At 34.2% G+C, this 20,023-nt stretch overlaps 1 protein-coding gene across 1 annotated transcript in view; it reads left to right on the forward strand.

The window, feature by feature from the left end:
- Positions 1–20,023, forward strand: part of LOC129224869 (potassium voltage-gated channel subfamily H member 7-like) — a 93,034-nt gene that overhangs the window by 42,785 nt on the left and 30,226 nt on the right. The window contains exons 4-5 of the mRNA XM_054859415.1: positions 7,564–7,763; positions 12,780–13,032. Of these exons, the coding sequence (XP_054715390.1) occupies positions 7,564–7,763; positions 12,780–13,032 (453 nt within the window). The remainder of the gene's footprint in view (positions 1–7,563; positions 7,764–12,779; positions 13,033–20,023) is intronic.

Here is a 20,023-nt window from a genome sequence, read left to right on the forward strand (position 1 = left end):
AACCGCACCATGCTGCGGACACTCTCTGGTGAGATAAATTTATTTTATCTACCCGTTTGTTGGTGCTCTCAGCTTGCTTCAATGAAATGGCATCTGCCTCTAGCTCGCTTATTCACTAATCCAGACTGATGAGTTCTAATAAGAACGAAACTGCAGTCTCTGGGTGTGATAAGCGGGATGTCTGGTATATTTTATGTAGTTCTGACTGAGCTGTAAAGTTACCGTCTCTAAGCAAGGGCTATCTACATACAAAAAATGTTTAAATTCAGAGTGTTTGTTAGTAAAAAATGGTATGTTATTTGCACTATGTAATTTTTTTTTACATTTAGACGATTTGTTTTGTTCTTATGAGGTTAAAATGCTTTTAAGCGTTTTGTAAAAAACTATATCATTGATTTACTGTGTAAAAGTCTATGAAAGGAGAACGTTTAATCTGCTTAAATGATAGGAGAAGATAGCGTGAGGAATGGTAAGAGGTTCACCCCAAGAGGTTGTTCAGTTACCCAGACTGATGAGTTCTAATAAGAACGAAACTGCAGTCTATGGATGTGATAACCGGGTTGTCTGGTACATTGTATGTAAATAACTTAGGCTAATTATTTTTTCTGCATTTTCAAAGGGTCAAAAAATCACCCAAAAGCCTTTATAACGATCGACTTCCTTTCTCTAAAAAGATATTAAACAGTTCAAAGCGAAATAAAAATGAAGTGGCCCTAATTGCCCCAACTTTGCGTATTTCATGAATTTGGTGGAAAATTCGCAAAATGATTAAATTTATAAAATTTAATTTCAACTTCATTTTGTATTGTACTTAAACTGACAAAATATGTCTACATTTACAATAAATTTAAAAAATATATGAATTTATCTTTCTTAAAGCAACTATTACCTTTATCAAAATAATTTTGATCTAAAATATATTATGTTCCTTAAAAGCTCTTTTACTTTAAGATACCATACTGGAAAGAAAATGTAAGCTCAAATACGTTTTACCCTACCCTATATTTTATGACAACATCACTATCCTTTATACGTAAACTAAAGCAAGACTAATGTATTTCATACATGTTTCGCTTAATTTAATGCCAACTTCAATTAAGTCCGGGATATTTTTCATCTTTTGAAATTTTGGTTGCTTTACATATTATTATGATGTGTTTCTACTGGTAACGTTATCTTCTTATTCTTTATTTGTTTTTCATTACGTTAACTCTTTTTCTAGAAACTTGAGTTACATTTCCTTCGCCCAACATAATCCCTACCATTAATTATTTTCATGATTTCTTTTGCCATTACTTCCAGTTTTCTTTAAACCCTAAAAAAAGCTTTTTTTTTTCAGAAGAGCTGGTAAAAAATCATCAAGTGTTTTTTTGTAGATGTAGTTAGTCTTTGCAATTTCTGTTGAGGAAACAGTATAAAAGTTACGAAAAATTGTTATACAAGCAAAGTGTAAACGATATATTTCCATCACTGAAGAGATCATCGCTTTGATTGCTGAAAAGTTCCGTTAAATTGGCATATTCAAAAGTATCAAAGTCTACTCTTACGGCTATCTTTCGCTAAGCAAGATGCAAGAAAACACTTAGTAAAAATTAATTCACTTTTAACTCTTTACTTTAATGATAGTTAACGCAACGAAGAGGAATATATTACCTTTTCCACACCAAACAACTGCTTTAGACCAAAGAATTCCTAATAAACAAAGCACCATAACAAAAAATTAATCATCAAAAAGCACCATGTGGTTTGCACAAGAAAATGGGTCCATAGAGGTACCATCTATGGTAAATGAGTTAACATTCACATTTAAACTTATGTAAAATAGATTGTACCACTAGCCTAGATGGTAATCTAGCTTATCTATTTTTACTAGAACGTGTCTTAGACGAACATATGAAATAAAATAGCGCGAGTTACGAGATGTGAGTCACATCTTGTTGTGAGACACGGTCATGTGAAAAGTTGTCGGTAACTTTCGTCCGTGTCAGAGATGGGCAAATGCGTTAAGTTATAATATGACGCAGTGAGAAGCAAAGGGATGCAAGTGGACATTTTCAAGTTTTGAGTGAAGCGCGTTTCAAGATAAACTCCTAGGTAGGCTTTCATTGAAAAGTTTTCCGAAATCATGTTGTGTAGCTGCATCTACCTGGGCTGCTAGTACTATTCCTTGCCACAAGAAAGAGGAGAGGTTCACCTACCATTTGTACTGGTTATCTACGAGTTTTTAATTTTACCACTAACATCTGTTTGCTTCTCACAGCCTCATATGTAAGGCATGTCCATGCAAAGTTTTGCACACATTTTCTTAGTGAATAATGCAGAGAAGGTTGCTAAAACCAAAACTCATTTCACGCTTCATTAAGATTATGTAAGAGAAAAATATGTTTTATTAAATACCTTCAAGAAAGTAATGACACGTTTAACTGGATAGTCCACATCCACTTGTGCGCAATTAGTTTTAACTTTTTGCTCCTTTCAACCACAAATTTGAAATTCTTCGTTTATTTTCCATCTTTACGAAGTACCTGCTTAGCAAGAGCTTAACAACATTCAACAGGCGTAGTTTATGAGCACTGAAAAGATTGGGTTTTTTATCAAGCAAATCAAATTTTTAGAAAAAAAAAACATCCTCTTGCCAATTTTAAGCAATGTAAAATGGCTAAATCAAGCCAGAAAAAAGAGGGAACCTTTGTGTATCCTTAAGAATAGCAAGAGATGTTTCTGAAGGCTCTCATTGACAAACACAGTGGAATTTATTCTGCATTCACGGAGGAAATACAGCTTCCATCGTCCCATTGGCGAATTTCCTGCCGGAAAAGGAATTGGTGGCTGAATTTTTCAATAGAAATGCTCTCTTCAGAATCTGGAAAGTCATTCCTTCGGTTAGTACTAAAATGTTGGGGCCATCAGTTTTTGAAAAAACACCTTTTCCATCATATTGTAAGATTGTTTTTTTATTTTTTAACCATACGTGCAAACTTTTGGATCTTATTGTTTCTCATTTCGATGTCATTTTATTCATAAAAATTTCCTTCCAAAATAATGATACAATAATATAAATTAATTATTCAAAGCCAATCTTTTTATTCATGTGTAGGCAACTTAAGATTTTATAGAAGATTCAACTGAAAATTACCTTGTAAATCTTTCTGGGAGAACCCTTATTCGTATTATTTATTGTAAGAGTGTAGAAATTTAAGTAAACTCAGATGTATTAAGTTAACATTTTAAGAATTAATGAAAATATTGATGCATCGTGAACTCAAAATGTCATTTGTATTGCCTACCATTTAGTTAATTTGTTGAAATTCAGATGGTCTCTTTCAAACTAAGCAGATTTATAAAACTATCTTCTAATATTCTCGCAAAATATACTAATAAGGTGTAACAAAATGTTCTTATGGGATTTTAATTATTGAGCTTAACGTTTTGGGTCATTTTTAACAAATCTGTTTTAAATAAATTCATAATATCACAGCATTTCATTATTTTAAGTATATTTAATCAAGCAGTTGATGCATGGAAACCAAGGTCAGATTGTTACTATTCAGATTAGTCCCTATTTTATGACTAAAATGCACTAATTATGATGTGTAAAATTAAAGCACATATATTGTAAAACATAGTTGATTTAGATTTAAAAATTAGCTTAACATATTTAAAATTAACCTACGTATTTATTTATGTTCAGTATATTTGTTATTTGTATAAGATGGATTAGCAGATAATTTTAACACATTATGTTCTACTTCTTCCTAGTTATTCATATCGCATTCAAACATGAAATAACGTATAATTTTCAAACGCAAAAGCTTGCATCCTGTTGAATTTAGTGCATCATTGTTTAGTGCTTAGCGATCTTTCGAACTGCACTGAACTATGTTATTTGAGACTGCGTTCCGTTTTCTTTTTAAATTATTCCTTCGTTATATCCCTAAGAAATTTTCGAACTAAACACGTAACCGTGTATCTCAAATTTTGATTAATATTATTTGATATAACTGTATCTAGTCAAGACTTGATAGTGTTTTTTTTATCATTTATACCTTTTTGTATAAATTTTATCGCATTGAAAGTATTTAACTTATTTAAGGACCATTAGGAGACACAGAACGATATTAGAAACTTTAATAGTGGTAACTATTTATTTATACATTTAATACAAAAGCGATACATGCTACCAACTATTACAGAACTTTAAAATAGTTACCAGGATTGTGTGCAAGTGTCAGTTTCCAACAATGTGGAAGTGGTAGGGCACATGTAGCAGTACCTGTCTGTTGATAGCTTAAAAGAAACGATCTACTACCGCAAGAATCTCTACAACAGTTCCGAAACGACAGCCACGAAGTAATTCCTTCATCCTAGAAATTGAATCTAAGTCATAAGAGCTGAAAATTATGGTGGATGATGCAGCACCTGAGCACCTCTTCCCAGACCCATCCATCGAGTAAATCAACCCGCGCTGCTCGACCTGGTCGATGCATGTCTGCCACATTTTGGCGTCCTTCGTTGACATTGCCACTGTTCTGTGTCTCTGTGTCTAAAGCATTGGTTTCCTAGAAACAAACACGCCGATCGTCGGCGTTGCTCCTCGCCGAGGCGAAAACTTGATTCTTCTGCCCATGCGCGCCCGAGCTAATTCGACGTCGTGAATGACCACGCCGCAATCCACTTGGCTTTGATTTCAGCGTTACGGTGATGAGCGACATCGAAGATCAGCGATTCGCTTCTAGGAAACCAAGGCTTAAGGCAATGCAGGTCCTCCGCAAACCTCTTAGAAGACCATGATGTCGCATCTGGCACATTCAATCTTGACCCAACTCCATTGCTCTTGTTTCGAAGCCATCGTGACAACACTTATTTTAGACAACAAACTAGTACTAGGCTCAATTCTTCGCGTTGTTCTGCATGCACGTGACGTAGGAAGAGCGAGTATCTTCGCTGGGAGGTAAGGCGTGGTTTCGTTATTTTTCGATTGAATTTGAATTGAGTTTATACCCTTTGTCACCCCCTAGAAAAAATCGAAATGACGTGCCTAAAGTTAGCATTTTCAAAAAATAATTGGGCATGGAAAAAGTTGAAAAGTTTCTGCATAGTATGAAATAAAATGCTTCAAAAAGACAATCATCTGATTTTCTACCCTCCCCTCCCCTCCCTTTCCCCACCTACCCGCACACAAATCTTATGCAAACTATTTGAAAAGATAAATCTAATAAAACACTGCGAACTTATCGACTCAAAAAGAAAAGGAATAAAAGATTTTAAAAGGGGAAAAAATGTAAACAGCGCTGATAAGTTATTTATTTTAAAAAATCTTTCTTCTGAAATAAAAAGAAATTAAACTTTCTCTCATGTTTTATTCCTGCTTCTATTCTTAGCTTTGAAAGTTAAATCTCAGTTTTTAGCAAAACAATGTTATTTTTCCATTGACGAAATGACGAAGAATTAAACTTTACCACCTGGGGAAAAGCATTAAATTGTGTGCGACGTTTTGCACTTGTGATTTTCTTTCTTCTGAAATATACATATTAAAAAACCTGTCACCTTCAATGTCTTTACTTAAACCAAACAATAAAGGACGGGGGTTTTTTAGAGTCCTGGAGGGTTTTATATATATATATATATATATATATATATATATATATATATATATATATCAATTCGTGTCAAATATTTCCTTTATTTATACGGAAGGTAAATCTGATATTAAATTGATTTGCTAAATTACAATAGACTATGTCGTAAAAATACGATTTTCATCGTGATTTATTTTATTTTAAGGTGCTTGAATTTTCGGTTTTTCAATGTTTCATCTGCCTCAAATATTATTTTTCTGTTCAAATGTTAATCACTATTAGAACTGAAGTAAAACTGATTTAATATAATTCTTTATGAAATAAATATTAAAGATTTTTCATACGTAACTGGTAATACATTTTGCCTCTGAACTCGAAGTGAACTAAAAGAGATAGAATTAATAATTCTTCAAAATTATACGTATTGCTTTCCCCAAATATGCTTCGTCGGATTAAATTTACCGATTTTTGTGAAAACTAATGTGTACTGTTCTGCAAATATTTTTGAACAAAATGTAATTGCATCAAAAAAATTCCGTTATTTGCAGAGATATGATAGAGAACGTAAAACGTGCTTAGGGCACATTCTAATAAGAAAATATTCAGTTTTTATCAAATGTAAAACGTTGCTGGTTTTTTTTTTTTTTTTTATTATTATTATAATTATTATTATTACTTTTATCTGGTGGGATGTTCGGTGCCCGTAAAAATAAATAAAATGTAGTTCCTGATAAACGTTTTAATTCCGAATGTTAAATTCTAAAATCTAGTTCAATTTATACTTAAACTTTATCAGGGAAAATAATTAACTCCAAAATCTGTTTCAGTCAACATTCAATTTGCATTTAAACTTTGTTTGTTAAAACAATCAACTCCAAATCTGTTTCAATCTACATTCAATTTACACTTAAACTTCATTTGTGAAAACGATGAACTCCAAAATCTGTTTCAGTCTACATTCAATTTATACTTAAACTTTATTAGTGAAAACAATCAACTCTTAAATCTGTTTCTATCTACATTCAATTTATACTTAAAGTTTATCGGAGACAACAATCAACTCCAAAATTTGTTTCAGTCAACATTAAATTTATACTTAAACTTTATTAGTAAAAATATCCAACTCAAAAATCTGTTTCAGTCTACATTAAAACTGTAACAGACCTAATGACTTCATCAGCAGTTCTTGTTCATGTTACGGTGATTCATAGGTTCTGCAATATTGGACAAGTGTGAATTTTCGCAACTTACTGTTAACGTGCGTACATGTTCGTGAATTGCATTAGATAAGCAAAAAACAATTTTTAAAGGATGGTATTTAGGTTTATTTATCATGCATTATCATTGGGTTCTGATGCGAGGTATACGTGGACGAATTGAAAATAAACGGTCAAACTAAGTTACAGAACTTTTGCTTTGTGAGTGTTAGTACGACCATAATACCACCAAGGAAACGGCAAATATATAATGTGCTAAAAACTCGGTGAATGTATCAAGATGGTAGTTATAACGTTTATAATAATTAGTATGATGCTTATGGTTGTCATCTTAGTAACCATAAACAAAATGTTATTATCGCCATGAAATTGAAGAACTGATAGAAATGTGACTTAACATGATGACCTGTACTTCGAATGTTAGGTCCATACTATGCATCATTAAAGTATATCAAGTATTTTATAGCAAACTATATGCTGTCGTGGGTAGGTAAAGGGCAGTAACAGCATTTTTTTTTATCCATTTCGTTTTTGCTTTATGGTACAAACTTGCTTCTTAGGTTTCCGCTGAAAAAAAACGCGAAAACTATGTCTAGTTCCAACATTTTCCTGTTAGTATTAAATCCAAAATGCGTTTTTTTTTTTTTTCAAATATTTCGAAAACTCATTTCTGCAGATCCTGCGTTTACCTGCCCATGTATGTTGTAAAAAAAGGGTATTTTATGAATAGCAATGATGTGATCATGAATACCTTTTCTTTCTTTCAGCGCTCATGTACGCGAGTATATTTGGTAATGTTTCTGCTATCATCCAACGACTGTACTCCGGTACTGCTCGATACCATACGCAACTCCTAAGAGTGAAAGAATTTATAAGGTTCCATCAAATCCCAAATCCCCTCCGTCAAAGGCTAGAAGAATACTTTCAACATGCGTGGACTTACACCAATGGAATCGATATGAACATGGTAAGACCGATTCCTCTGTGTATTTGATTCATCAATCAGCGGTGAAACACGTAGTTAAATAATTTCCAGTCGTTCAGGGTACCGTTGAGCTATGTGGAGTCTTTTTGCCCCATTTAATTTTTAATGTAGTATTTGAAATTGAAAAAAGTTTTTAAGAGTTGACTTTTAAAAAGAGCCCAGTGCTGTGCTCTCAGGAAACGCTTACGAAATATTAGGGGAACCGGAATGTAATGTCTTTTTTTTTTTTCTTTTCAACCAAATAATTTTTTCAACGTTTTTATTTGTAACTATCGCTGTAATTACCTTCATTATCAACAGCCATTTGCCATCTAGCATGCAAATTTTCGATCCGGAGACATAAAAAGGATCTTTGGAGCAAAATATCTGGAAATGGCGTCTTGGATACAAGCTAAATTTCCAAGTTTTTGTCTCATAGAAAGTGTTTTGGCAATCGGAAGACAGCGTAATCAGATGGTGCAATTTGTGGCGAGATTATCTCCAGTATTATTAGCAGAAAAGGAGTGGTTCTGAAACATGGTAATGCAAAGCCGCACTGCTCAAGGTGAACCCTTAAAAAATGATGAGCTGTGGTGGACTGCTTCCCCCCCCCCTCCATATCCACCTGGCATCGCACCATCTGATTTCGCTTTATTCCGACCTATATGTGACAAAAAAAAAGCACTCGTATGATGTTCAAAAGGCCATCTCTAGGTATTTTGCTCTAAAACCGATTAGTTTATACGTATCCGGGATGGGAAATTTGTGCACTAAACGGCAAAAGTTGTTGATAATGAGAATCATCAATTCGTTGATTGAAGATAAAAACTTTTAAAAATTTATTTGCTAAAGAAAATCCTCTCCGGTCTTCATAATAAGTTTTCTTCTCATTATACAGCGGAACAATTTTTAACGAAATTACTGGTGAATAGAATTTTGGAGCTGTTCTAAAGTAAAATAGGCACGGTGACTGCAGAACTGCAGATAATTTTCTTCTAACCACGTAGGGTTTTTTTCTCTTCACCTTATATGAATGTGAACCATGTGACCACTTTCCGCAGAAGAATGCGTGTCACAGAAAGCCGTACTACGCCCCTATTGACTGATGTAAACCTTTTTAAGTTTAAATAAAGTACTTCTTTCCAAAATAATATTGCTATTATTTTGGTGATAAATTTGAATTCATTTTATGGTCACGGAAAAAAAATTCAGTGCGGAATATAAAATACGTCTGTGGTATAACCTGTTTCGGGGTTTCAATAAACCTATTTTGAAATTTCAAAAAATGAGCTCTTTGATGTAAAAATATCGGAAACTTTTACATCCAAAATCTCACTTGTTTGCGTTGAAATGGAGGCTTGATGTAGCCCCGAACAATGAGACAGCAGTTATCTGCAAATTTATGCTATTTTATTTTCTTTTACACCGAATTTATTTTACCCTAAACCGAACAAGAATTGAGAGTATAAAATAGTTTACTCTACTTAATGGTCAAGAAGTATAAAAGTGGACAAGGGGAGAGAGAGTAATCATCAAGGAAAGTAATGTGCGTTTCCAGAAGAAAGGAACAAAAAGTATCTAAAATAATGGGGTTGTTTTCTTCAGTCAAAAGTAGTACTTTTAATCACTGAAATTGATAGAATAAGCAAAAAAAATAACATGAACCCAGAAAATTCTTTCATTTTCCCAACAGTTTTTTTTTTTTAATTAATTTTTTAAAATGTCCGATTTTGCAAACACGGCGTGGTCTTGATGACGTCACAAATGATGCTCTTTGGCGCATTTTTATACCGCGTTTCCACGTTATGATAACCAAGAAGCGAATTAAAATTGCGCTCTACGCTTGCTATCAACCATATCGTTGCCAATACACGTCAGTAAAGATGAGAATTAAATAATTTTCTCTGTGAATGGCAACACAGATTTACATTTCATCATTTCTGATGTCATTGGCAAGAAATGTAAACAATGAAAGCACACCGATTTAAGTAATGTTTTAAAATTATTAAACTTAAACAAAATATTTAAAAAATTAATGGATTCTATGTTTTTAAGCATGTTTTTTCAGAAAAAATACTTTAAAATTTTGGAAACGACCCCATTGTAACAATGGAAACATAGAGTTAAATGCCTAAGTGGCAAAGTACTTAATTATAAAGAGGTGGAATTTTTAATCTAAAAAATCCCTTTTAAAGACACCAGTGACTACTTTGTTTTGTCTTTTCCAACTCCATACAGTGGCATAGCAAGGGGAGGGATGGAGGTCACTCCTCCCCCTTCCAAAGAGGCAGCAAAATTATATGTATGAACACACATGCAAGGGTCAAAAGCTGCGCTTTCCGCATCTAATTTTGAAAAAATTCATGTAAAAAATTCCCATGAAAAATGTCTCCCTAAGCCACTGGCTCCATAGACTTAATAATTTGCATTTTTGACTAGTATTTTATCCATCCTAACTCTATGAATACATACGCATCTGTAAGAATAACTTAATAACCAGCAATTTTGAGTGAAAAATTAAAAAACTAAATTATATCAATTTCAACAATCATCCCTTTAAAAAAATACGAATTCCCACCAACATTTCCAAAATTGAAAGGGCGTCTTTCAAAATTAAATTCTCGGATGCATTTAACCCTTAGCAGAATGTGTCCAGAAATTAATATCTGAAGTTCAACGGATTAAACTGACAATATCAATATCCTAGAACAAAACAACTTATTTTTTCGTTGGCAAAAGCTAAACAGCGGTTTTAATTAGAAGCCAGATGACATTTCTATTAGTTTTGGAAAGGTTTTAATATGCACAAAGCACTAAAACTCAATCTTCTAAAAGCCTGATGGAAGATAATTGCTTTAAGACCTTTAATTATTCTGAAGACATAAAACATCAGTTTTTGTGTTTAATACGCTGGGGAACATAAGTCGGTTTGTTGAATATTTTCATAGAATAAATTGTCCTCTTTTGTTTTTTTAGTTCTTTGCTGTTGATTCCTCTGAAAAAAAAATGACCTAGTTTTGACGGATATTGTTTTCGTAAACAAAAACAGTAATTTATTTCAGCAATTCTCATCAGTCAATCAAAAATTTCGTGCACTGGCATATTGTGCCGGCAAATTTTTCAGAGAAATGTTAATGAAATTAGCTCTCAGCAGGGTTAGATTTAAAAGCCTCGTTAATTGAAGGGTTAACTTCCAATTAAATGGAGTAACCTACGCTAACAATTTCATCCTACGAGAGTTAGTATGTTTGAAACTTTGGCATGATTATCTCATTATTGGGTGTTTTTTGGCATTATAGCAAGTAGTTGCTTAAAAGCCGAACCTAACAATATTCTAGAAGATCTTAAATAAGCAAGACTGATTAAATAAGAAATTATGTAGATCCATTTAAATGGTTTACTTTTGTTTCTTAAAATAAGAATAATATTTGCTGCTAGAAAATAAATTATTGTTATAGTGGTTCCTCATATCCGATAGCTCTTCCACCAAAAAAAAATAAAGCCACTCAAATCAACTTCTAAAAGATTGTAAATTCACTTTAAACCGAAAACACTCCAAGTTCGGTTGTATCATTATTATTATTATTGTCATGCTCAGGTCTTTGTCAAAGGTATACCACAAAATAGACGACTAGCTCTTGCACCAACAACCCCAATTAAACCAAAAACTACAAAGCTAGGACTGTATTTTGAAGATTTAAAAAAATAATAATAATAATTTTAAAAAAAAGAACAGAAAATAGATATTTGATAACAAAAATTTTTGCTGTAAAATAGCTAAGAATTACTGAACTGCACTATTTATTACAGCTAAACCCTTCTGGAACACTGGGATTACAATTCAATAATAAAAACTTGTTCAAAAGCGAGAAAAAATAATTGAATTGAAGTCATATGTTTCGGGGTAGCATGGAGCTCTTTTTTTATCATCGCGAAAAATTTCTAGCTCGTAGAAAAAATCATCTAAGTACCTGGAAACCATTGTTTTCATCCCAAAGTTCAGAAATATAAGCATTGGAATTCCCCCCCCCCCCCCCCAAAAAAAAAGAAAGTCTGCTGTGGCCGCTTAGTTATGTATTTAAATATGCTGAATTTCTATTTTAGTATCTTTGCTCAAAACTAATCTTTACTCCTACAGCAATCACAAAGCAGCAAACAATAAATTCACAAGCATTTATGCTAAACCAATCCTTGCTTTTTCAAAGAAATTTATTATACCTTTGTCCTAGTGTTAATTTGGGCACGACAAGTTTTTTAATCGTTACGAAAAATAAAAATGGATAATATCCAAAGGCTCGTAATACTAAATCCCTATCGCTTTCTCGCTTTTAACATTGATCAAAAACGAACTCAAAACTATTCGGAGAATACTGCCATCTTTGGAAGATATTAGAAATTCATTACAGAAAAATTAATAATTGTTTAACTTCTAAATTTAACTTCATAAATAAGCCAATTAACAGTTTAATCTGAATTCTTTTGTTCTATCGCCATAGCCATGCCTCCGTTAGATGACCGCTGGGTAGCGCTGTTTAACGAATTATTAGCATTATTTGGATAATTTCACTTTTTGATGCGAATGCGGTAGGCATTTAGTATTAAGGGAGCTTTGATTAATCGTGAAGTTAATTGTTAATAGTGTTAACAAATTGATTTCGAGGTAGTCCAACCACGGATTACATGGCATTGGCAAGCGTCCAGTTAAGTCAAGTCTATCTGAATGAGAGGGAAAAGTAAAAATTTAATGCGCTTGTTCCGATCATGTGAATGAGACTTAGCTTAATTTAGAAGCTAACACACATTCGCAATACCTGACGTACCTAAAAACTAATAGATGCGTCCATAAACCGGATGTTTGCCTTTACATACAATCCGCGATCAGACAGTACAATCAAACGAGCATAGACTTGTCGATTTGTGAACTGCCAAAAACTTGTAAGTAACCCTGATTTGCGAAGCTTCACTCGATCCAATCTATCAACTTAAAAGTTTTTCCTATACTTCTTCTTTTTCCCTTAGGTGCTAAAAGGATTTCCAGAGTGCCTGCAGGCAGATATATGCTTGCACCTGAATCGAAATCTGCTCAATACTTGCCCAGCGTTCAAAGGAGCAAGCCCCGGCTGCTTGAGAGCCTTATCCATGAAGTTCAAGACGACGCATGCGCCGCCGGGTGACACCCTCGTTCACAGGGGCGACGTGCTCACTTCACTTTACTTCATCTCACGTGGGACCATCGAGATCATCAAGGACGATGTCGTAATGGCCATCTTAAGTAAGTTTTGTTCAACCATTTAGTTGTGATTGTATAAAAATAATGAGCGTACATTACAAAGTGAAACCATTCAGAACTTAGTAATAGCTTCTGCGATTCTAGTCATGTTACGAAATGAGAACGATTAAACTGATTGCTGACCGATCAAACTGATCTGTGTTATCTGTTAATCTGTGAAAGAATGTACAAAACATGTGTTTCAAATATTTAACATTACTTACATAGTTAAAAACTTGTTTATGCAAAGATTTCCAATTTCGTTTTTGGTTTAAAATCTCCAAATAAGTACCTAATTCTGTTTAAACTCCTTCACTGATGTTGATGCTACTAAACAGAGATCAAGCGTTAGCATTACCATGTTATTCGAATATTTAATGGTGTTTAGTTTGAGCTTTTACTACATTATGTAATAGAAAATTATGAGTTGTTGTACATATGAGCTTTTTTTTTTTTGCATATGTAGAGGTTTACTCATAAAAAATTGATTTCGTTGCTTTTTACGACTGTAACAAAACAATCTATACGTCTATAACAGTATATATGTTTTTGTATCAATTTGAACTCATGTGGATCAAGTTGATACATTACAAAAAAAAATTTCAAGGGTTTTTTTTTTTTTTTTTTTTACATGAAAAAAATGTGACAACAAAAGTTTTGAAACTAGAAATTTTATTTTGGTACCTAATATTAGCGACAAAAATTAGGAAAAACAAAATATAAAAAGTGTATAAACTATACTCGGTGTTCCCTAAACTTTGAAATTTTGAAATATATTTATTCCTCTTTATTTATAGTATTTTAATAAATTTGTTTTCAAAATATTTATTTAATGTTTTGAACTTTCCATTTTTCCTTCGAGAATTAAGTCAAATCCTTGCTATATCCGTTAAGAAAACGCGATAAAAAGCACTTTGCAGTATATGTATTGTATTTATTATGAAAATTCCTGAGTAAGAAGACTAAGTTAAATGATTTCATTTGACGAAGTGACATGATTCTCTAACCAAGGAAAATTGCTTTTTTTTTCGTATTTTATAATCTCTAAAGACAATGCTAAAATCGCTCGCGATCAAAAACAAATTGCGACTAAACATATTCACTTATTCTACTAAAATGGCAATTAGTAACAACCAAAATTTTCAAGTGAATTGAAAGATAAATATAAGCTGCTTTGCAACAAAGATGTACATTTATACTTTTAATTTGGAGAGGCATTCACTTCTCCAAATTAAAAGTATAAATGTACTCTTTGTTTCAAAGTAGCTCATATTTATCTTTCAATCCACTTGAAGTTTTTGATTGTTTCTAATTGCCATTTTAGTTGAATAAGTGTGACAATTGTGTAAAATTGATGGTAGAAAGTAGGGAAAATTTGGCGGCAAACTGTGAACAAGAGTTTTGGCCAAGTTACTTTTGTATTTCCTACAAGAACAAATAAAATTAGCTTAAGACAGTCACAATACAATTTCGAGTGAAAGGTAATGTAAACAATTTGTTTATGAACGCCGAGGATTTCAAAAAAAAAACCTAAAATATTCCCAGTTTTACTCGAGCGATTTAATTCTATAGCACCTATAATTGCTTGAAAACTCATTTTAGGAAAGACATCTTATAACGCTTCTCTGTAGTCTATAATTTTTTAATCGCAATTTGCATCATGTTTGAGAAATGCGTTTCCTTTGGGTTGAATATAGCAGTGTGATAAAGCGGGACGTTTGGCAGTCGGACATGACTGTGCAAAACATCTTCTGGACGGTCAAGAAACCCAACAGCGAGGGCAGACATTAACACTTAATCATCACCTCATTACTATTTCTTTAGATATTAATTATTTATTAATTGACATGTATGTACTATGCTGGAGACGTAGCAGCATAAATTTATCATCTGTAGGCTAGCAGAAATCCCAACAAACTTTATGAACTATGTCTAAATATAGTGCCAATATAAAACATAGTTCGCGCGAGTAGAAATCTTCAAGAAATGTGGACGAGCTAAAGTGAGCAAGGAATTGAAAGCCCCCCCCCCCCCCAGGTATTCAAACATAAATTGAAGAACTTTTATTCATGTGGATTCTTCAGATCAGGGCTTCGCAATCGGTGTGCCGCGGCACCCTGTTGCGCCGCGACAAGGAACCCGGTGTGCCGCGGTATTTTCGTACTTATACAAAAAGAAAGAGCCTTGACGTATTTTATTTGAAAGTTACGACCGAATAGCTTTCGTATCGTTCTGTAACTTCTCGATTCACCCTGTCGATCATGTGCAATAAAACATACCCGAGACAAGGGGAGAGGCGGGATTTGCTGCTCCACCTCTTTTAAACTTCTTGTGATCCTTTTCTTTCAGTTTTCGAAAACGGTTTTTAATTTCCACGAAATCAACTAATTATACAGAATTTTTTTCTGAATCTTTCTCTAACGTGAGTATTGTCTTCTCCCAGAGGAATTTTAGCCCCAGGTTTAGATTTTGCTTTCCTCTTTTCCAGTTCCGATACTAATTTCCTTTTATCGTAGTTTCTCAAAGCACGAATCTGAGACTTAGTAAAATAGAAATTAAAACCATACACTGTTTCCTCCAACGTGAAACTCTCATGGCAGAACTTACCAGATGAGCTGAAATCAGCTTTGACTGAAGTCGTGAATTTCATAAATAGTACAGTAAAAATAGGGGTCGGACCCAAACATCCAAAAAAAAAAGCTAAACCTGGTGTAAATTGTTTATTACCCTCCCAGTAAGAACAGGTAGAAAGTCCCACCCCATTGTGCGTCGGGTTTTGGAATGGGGGGCATCTAAAAATTGCCGTTTTGGGTATTTTTCCAGAATTTTTAGAGTAAATTTAAAGTGAGAATAATATGTTATACTAAATTTAAAAGCATGAAATTAAAGGTGTTTGACCCCCAAGAGGGATGATGTAACTCGCCAATGCTACAGAGACCCCCTATCCCGGTAAAACGAAGCAGTACCCCCGAAACCCCCTTCATAAATTTCATATGGAAACATTATGTTATGCTAAGTTAAAGTTAGAAATCGAATGTGTCCATCCTCCAAGATCGATGGTGCACCTCCTCTCAAAGCTACAGCATCCCCCCTCCGCAAAATAAAATAAATCCTCACCCCCCCCCTTTTATTTCAATTAGAAGTATTATTTCAATCAAATCTAAAATGCATTAAATTAGGACTGTCCACCTCATAAGAACAGTAGCTCACCTCCCAAAACGAAATTATGTACTAAAATACTATCCCTCCCCCCCCCGCCCCCTCTGATGGTGCACATTTAACTAAATGGCCAGAAAAATTACGCTGAACTGTGTTTTGCTTTCAAATGATTTCTTCTAAGCTTGTAACAAAAAGTCTTCGTTATCAAAATGTTTTTTGGAATCTAGATCCTCAGCCAAATCGTTATTGTTGCAGATATGTCTAACACAGTTTGTGCATATAATTGAGCACTTCAGTGCACTTTCAGACTTTTCAAACATTCACTATATCCAATGAACCTCTCAGAGCAAGCACAAGATTTGAGACGCAGAAAGTCTTCTAGAGCAGAAGGCTTGGCTGTTGTAATAGGACGCACATTATATTTCTGTGGTGCTTTCTTTGCATCCATCAAAAATGACACTAGCTTTCCCATACTTACAAGTTACCTAACCCTGCATTGCTGGCATATTTCCTTGAAGCTTACAGATTATTACCAAAAAAATGATCAAGCAGGTATCTCCTATCTATTACATATGAGGCAGTGAGAAGCAAAGGGATGTAAGTGACAAATTAAAAATTTGGAGATAAACAGTATAAATGGTTGGTGAACCCCTCCTCTATCTTGGGGCAAGAGATGGTACTAGTAGACCTGGTAGTTGCTTCTATACAGCATGATTTAGAAAAGAAAATCAATGAAAGCCTATCTAGGATTTTATCTTTAAACGCGTTTTATTCAAAACTTGAAAATGTCCACTTACATCCCTTTGCTTCTCACTGCCTCATATATGACACCAGCTGTTCGTTCTGTGATGGTGGATGAACCTTTTGCTTCAGATAATAGCACTTTAACGATACAAGATTTCTTCCCTTCTGAAACCAGATTCATCGAATACTGATGGAGGATCAGCGCATAACTCGCACCAGAAGTTTTTAACAATTTGTTATTCCATCTTTACAGATAGTAACTACTCTCGTAACAGAAGCTAAAGACATAACTGCTTACCTCGTTTACAAAGAAATGCCATAAAATTGTTTGCCTTCAATATCCTTTGATGCTACTACCCGAACGTTAAAGTTCTCATCGCAACTCACCTTATAATCAGCGACCAATACCACTACCAACTTGAGAGGTAGGAAACTTCTGGGGGCTTTAGAAACGGATTGTGATTTCCAAACTGGGAGGCAAAAAGCTGTAAATATTTAGCATTCTATTGTTGTATTGCTCATTGCTCTCCTCAAGACTTGTTCTATCGTTGAATCACTACAGGTTCTAGACCACCTGAATTTGTCACTGCGTTGCATCGTTGGATAGCTGATGTTTTAGCTGATGTTTGATATGATCAATTTTTTTTATTGCATAATATACTCAAAAGTTTGAGATAGTGTTGCAAGTATATGTCTGCATATTTAGCATAATTCACATAACCAGCTGCGTAAAAGAGAGGTAGCTCGGTGTTTGCAAATGAGAACCCCCACCGACTTAGAGGATGCAGAATTGCAGCATTGCCCGTCTCATTGTTGGCAATTTTGGTTTGTCCCCCCTTACGATGATGGCAAAAGATTTTAGAAAAGTTGAAGTAAGTTAATCAAGAAGAAGTAGGGAAACTTTGGTCAGTTTGGACTTTTTTTATGCTGCACAGGAATTTTGTTTTCCAGCGCTCTAAACAGTTTAATAACTTCAAAGGCAAATAATTTGGTTACTGAGCTCGCTTAGATCTTTTAGAATTATCATTCTGACATTACCATATCATTGTGTGGCATTTTGTACTTCGGAAAAGTTTAAATCAGGGAAAATTTTTTCGCGAACTTCACTGCAATAGTTGATTTTAGAATGTAAATTCAGGGTCACCCCCCCCCCCCCCAAGCGATGGCGCACCCCTTAAGTGTGACGGAGTATCCATCCAGAATAAAAACCCTCAAAAAAGAAAGAAATAGACCTTGGAAAAACTGCCTTAAAAATTCCAATGACGCAAAGCTGCTCCATAACCTCCCCCCCCCATTTCCCGACCCCCCCCCCCCCCCGCCTGTGCACCCCTGTTAATTGGAATTTTTTTCTGTAAGAGTTTATTATTTTACTATTATAGAGTGGTTTCTGCGAGGTTTGAGAATCATTTTTAAGTAATAGAAATTATTTTTAGTTAAATAGAGGATTATTTCGTCCCCCCCCTTCCCCCCAAAACCCGACGCGCAAAGTGCTGGGACTTTTTACCCCTTCTTGCTGGAAGGGTAAGAAGTAATTTGCAACAGGTTTCACTTTTTTTTTTTTTGGATGTTTGGGTTTGGCCATTTTTTGGCCTAATTTTACTGTACTAAAAATCGAGGCTGCGTAATTCTCGCCTTTTCTCCGTACTTTGTGAAGAAATGGGAGCAGATCACCACTCCTTACTTCTTCATATAAAGATTCGCTGGCTTTCGCGTGGTGAGGTACTATCAAGAATTTTTGAATTGAAGGACGAGGTACGACAGTTTTTGATTTTAAAAAATGAAATGCAGTGCGCCAGTTTGCTGCAAGACAAATATAGGGTGGCAAAACTAGCGTACATGGCTGACATTTTCGAAAACCTTAACGAATTGAATCGGAAAATGCAAAGACAAGGAGAGAATTCGGGTTACATATATGGACAAGCTAAGCGGGTTCAAATCAAAAATTCAGCTGTGGAGAGAAGAAGTAGTTCGTGGCTCCTTGGACATGTTCAAGTGAACCTTCAACATGATATGTGAAGAAAATGGCATGGAAGAAAAGCTGCTGAATGTGGTGGCAGAACATTTAGTCACACTTCAAGACAAGTTTAAGCACTATTTCAAGAACAGTAATATGGAACAGTATGACTGGATTCGCGATTCATATTCTTCATCTGCGCGGATGCATCAGTTAAAGACCTTTCTTTGAAGGCGCGAGAAAAATTTATGAACCTCAAGAACGACCGTACTCTTAAACTTAAGTTGAGCGAAGTGCCTCAGGACGAATTTTGGTTGCTGGTTAAAAATGAGTATCTCATTATCTCTTGTCTTGCTATTGAAGTGCTGCTACCATTTTCAACAACATATCTTTGTGAACTCAGCCTCTCAACTTTCGCACTTATAAAAAACAGTAAGAGGTCATCTCCAAAGAGCCTGGATCAAGAACTTCGTGTAGCTCTTTTCAACATAGAGCCGAACATTAAACGTCTGTGCAAAAATTAGTGTCAAACGGAAGTTAGGTGCTTGATTTTAATTTCTTGCTTGCTTCTTTCTTGAAACATTATTTGATAAATTGTTTAACTGCAGTGTGCACGTTAATGACAAGTTTGACAGAAATGCTTTGAAACATATGAAGCATAATTTTCTGTAAATAGCTATAGTTTTGTTGCTCATTATCAACCTCAATACATTAGAAATATTTCTGCTTTCTAAATAATTTTAAATATACTACGTTTGTTATAATTGTTTTACTCATATGAAAAAAGTCCCCTCCCCCTCCCCCCGTCTTTTTACCAGTGAATGGTAAAAACATTTCTATATTACTATTGCGAAATTTAGTTCAGTGTGCCCCGTTGATCTAGAAATTTCTTAAATGTGCCGCAAAGTAAAAAAAGTTTGAGAAGCACTGCTTTAGACAATAACGAGCAATTTTGGTACCCAGATTGTATCTACTTTTCCCTTATCAAATATAAAACAAAATAACACAATGGAATTTTACGAATATGTAAGCTAAAATAAACTATTACTACTGCTATATATATTTTCCCCAAAATATTTACCGCAAATTTATCGTAAGAAATTCTATTTTACTTTATTCATACGAAATATGAATTGA

This window comes from Uloborus diversus, chromosome 6, assembly GCF_026930045.1.
Source record: "Uloborus diversus isolate 005 chromosome 6, Udiv.v.3.1, whole genome shotgun sequence".
Taxonomy (NCBI): Eukaryota; Metazoa; Arthropoda; class Arachnida; order Araneae; family Uloboridae; genus Uloborus; species Uloborus diversus.